This window comes from Pteropus vampyrus, unplaced genomic scaffold (assembly GCF_000151845.1).
Source record: "Pteropus vampyrus isolate Shadow unplaced genomic scaffold, Pvam_2.0 Scaffold460, whole genome shotgun sequence".
In the NCBI taxonomy this organism is placed as follows: domain Eukaryota; kingdom Metazoa; phylum Chordata; class Mammalia; order Chiroptera; family Pteropodidae; genus Pteropus; species Pteropus vampyrus.
Genome location: NW_011889241.1, coordinates 314,638 through 318,267, shown reverse-complemented (window position 1 = coordinate 318,267; position 3,630 = coordinate 314,638). Strand labels below are relative to the sequence as shown.

Here is a 3,630-nt window from a genome sequence, read left to right as displayed (position 1 = left end):
AGTAAGTATATTTACATATATAATTCTACATATACATACTCTCATCCTCTCATCTGTTTAATATAGAGATAATATCTTTTATATATCTTTATAAGATCAAAATATATATAATGTATTCTCATCTTATATTAAGGGATATATTCCAAGACCCCAGCAGATGCTTCAAATCACAGATAATACTGAACTTCATATACATGATGATTTTTCTTATACATACATACCTATGATAAAGTTTAATTTATAAGTTAGTCACAGTTAGAGCTTAACAGGAATAACTATTAATAAAATAGCTACTAATAAAATTAATAACTACTAATAAAATTACACAATATGTTGTCATAAAAGTTATATAAATGTGGTCTCTCATCTCTATCTCAAAATATCTTAGTGTACTATACCTATCCAGTTTGAGTGTGGTAGCAAAACTAACACACATTTTTTTCCTTCACAATTTTACAGATCGAGGGTTATTTCTTACTGTAGATTTTAGCCAACTCTGCATAAGATCTTTTTTCCTTTCCTTATTAAATCAAGGTTTTTCATCTTTTCCCTTAAAGGAAACACTTCACAGTTTCTTTGGCATATCAAATTGCCAGAATCATTAGCCTTGAGCTTTGATTCCCTTATTAGGTATAATAAGGCTTACTTGTATACAAACTCTGAGATCCAGCAGTGGATCTGATAACCAAGTGACTAAGTACTAAGTGACTAACACTAATAGGTGGGGAGCATGTACAGTGTGTTTTGTTGGACCAAAGGATGATTCAGATCCTATGCAGAAGGGAGTGGGACAGTGTGAGATTTCACCACGCTACTCAGAAATGCACCCAAATAAAATTTATGAACTTTCTCATTTTGGCATTTCCTATTTAATACTTTCAGATCTGGGTTGACCGTGGGTATCTGAAACAGGGGAAATGAAACCAAGGATAAAGGAGGACTACTGTGTATACATCACAGTCTACATAGCCTGCAAGAGTTTGAGTAATATGTAGAAACCTTACCTCCCTTATGTCCCTTTACTGTGTCCATTCATAGTATAATTGTCTTAAATGTTTTAACTACATACATTGAGAATCGCATGGAAAAATGTTATAATTTACTTCAACTTATAATTTTGCCTTGACTATTAAACAATTTTGAATACAGAAGAGAAGGAAAACTTATAAATCTGATATATTTTTTACTCTTTCTCTGTTTTCTTTTCCTTCCTGATAACCCGAGTCCCTTGTTTGGCATCTGTTTTCTGTTTAGAAAATTCCTTTTAGTTATTCTATTGCAGATGGCCTGGTGGTGACACTCTTTTTTAGTTTTTCATGTGAGAATGTCTTGATTTCCCATTCATTCTTGAGTGGTATTTTTGCTGGACTTTTTAACGGATTTTGATTAGAATAAGGCAGTTAGTGTCAAAGTTTTCTGACATTTTATCCTGCTTTGTTCATGGTTTTTTGACTGGAGAGAAAAGACTTTTCTTGTGACTTTTGTCTGTCCCCATCGGTATTTGTGGTTTACTGGCCTCTCTGGCTCTAGTCTGGGATATATGAAATAAAAAGTTATTCCAGGGAGAGCTTCCCACCCCACCATACCATTCCTCATGTTCCAAGTTCTTACAACCTCGGACTGGAAAAAGCACCTTTTTCTCATTTGCTACGTAGCAAATTGAGCGCTTTGAGCTGAAAAAGTAGTGGACAATTTACCACCCCATCCCCACTGTGAATCAAGTCTGCCCCTGTAGCAACAGCACCAATGATTTTTGCAGCCTCCCCAAACTGTTAAAAACTTGTCATTCTTCTTACTCACTGAGCTGAGTTGGGGGGTGACCTAGGAGGAGTAGGCAAGAAGACTTCATATTTGCTCCATTCTCACCTAAATTTCTAAAACCTTTTTCAATAATAAATATTCCACAATTTATTAGTCTGCTCAATTTTCAGAGCTCTGGAATTGTTATTGTTGTCACTTTGTCCTCTTTCTTATACTAATAGATTTTCCAAATGTGTCCAGTGTGTAACAAATCTTGTAAATTAAAAGGCTATAAATTAGAAAGAATTAAGTTTATTTGTTTTTTCAAGTTCTAATTAGTATACAAGCTTTTACTTGTCTTCTCATAAAATTTTCTTCTTTATAGAAGTTTTTGAACAGTTTCAATGACTTTTCCTGGATTGGACTGTCCCAGAAAAACAATAATTTGTGGGTGTGGTCAAATGACTCAACTTCTTCCAAACGGTAAGCTTCCTGAAAACTCAAATATTTTAATGTTGGAAACAAACAGCAATATAGAACAATTATATAAAGACAATTATTTGTTTCCATAGCAAAATTATGAGAAATATTAAAATTTAGATATGTAACTATTCGTCTAAATATATGTCTAAATTTGGGCTAAATAAATTGTTTATTCATCAAAATATTAAGATATATGTTACCAAATTCTTGACATGAGATATTCTGTATTTCAGGTTCTCAGTAACTTCAGAGCTGGACAAGAATTGTACACACGTGTATTTTCACAAGCGCAAGTTTATTTCTGAATCCTGTTTCGAATTATACAGATATGTTTGTAAGCACCAGGCACTTTAGCTTACTTAAATTTGGTATTGTGGTATTCTCACCATTTATAAAGAACATATTTTTAGCTTCTTAAAAATACATGCAATGATTTTTCTAGGATTGTATTTAAGACATTATTTTGAGACCAGTTTTAGTTTCACAACAAAATTAAGAGGTGTCGAGATTCCATGTCTCCAGCCCCACACATGCAGAGCCTCTCCCTTTGTCAGCATCGCTCACCAGAGTGGTACATTTGTTCCTGAGCATAAATCTACAGTGATGCATCGTAATTACCTAAAATCTATAGTTTATCTGATGCTTCACCCTTGGTGTTGTAGAATTATTTCTAAATCTATATTAATTTTAAAAATATATATCTGGGTACTTATATTACATTTTTAAGCTTTTGTTATTAATGAAAATAAGTCATGTATAAATTACAAAGTATAGTACAAAGAATTGTTATTTCTAAGTCTACAACAACATGTATAATTTCACTCATATTTCCAAATTAATTGATTTGTTTTAGCCCTTGAACATTGAAAATGAAGATTCAACAAACCAGGGGAGCGAGGTGCATAAGGCAGATAGAGTCAGGAGACAAAAATCAGGGGAACTTTGATTTAAAGACTTGACCATTAGTCGGCAGTAACCTATGAAGAAGAGATTAAAGAAAATGATAAGGAATACTGTATGGTTAAAGAAGAATAGCAGAAGGTGAACTCATATGGGAGTCAGGACTGCTCCTTGAGGATGGGTTATAGTCTACATTGCAGGCAGTGTGGCTGTAGATTACTTTATGGTGGATATGTTCACTGGATTGCCATGGCATAGAGCAGTTCCACAGTCTGCAGTTTGAAATAGATGAGAATGGATCTCAGGCTGTGACTGGCAAGCAGAGAGACTTCCCTGCCACAGTGACAGAAGGCAGAGGCTGGAGGAGGGGGAACTAGGACTGACACTGGCCACAGAAACTTTCTGGAGGGCAAATGCCACAGGACTTCCTGTGTGTGCAGAGCTGGCAACCCCACCACAGAAGCCAAAGGAAAGAAAACACCATGAAACCAGAAACAAGAGCCTGTT

At 34.6% G+C, this 3,630-nt stretch overlaps 1 protein-coding gene across 1 annotated transcript in view; it reads left to right on the top strand.

Moving 5' to 3' along the window:
• The window catches only part of LOC111732435 (NKG2-A/NKG2-B type II integral membrane protein-like), a 14,058-nt gene that overhangs the window by 6,535 nt on the left and 3,893 nt on the right, over positions 1-3,630 (top strand). The window contains exons 7-8 of the mRNA XM_023524291.1: positions 2,126-2,223; positions 2,457-2,557. Coding sequence (XP_023380059.1) covers positions 2,126-2,223; positions 2,457-2,557 — 199 coding nt within the window. The remainder of the gene's footprint in view (positions 1-2,125; positions 2,224-2,456; positions 2,558-3,630) is intronic.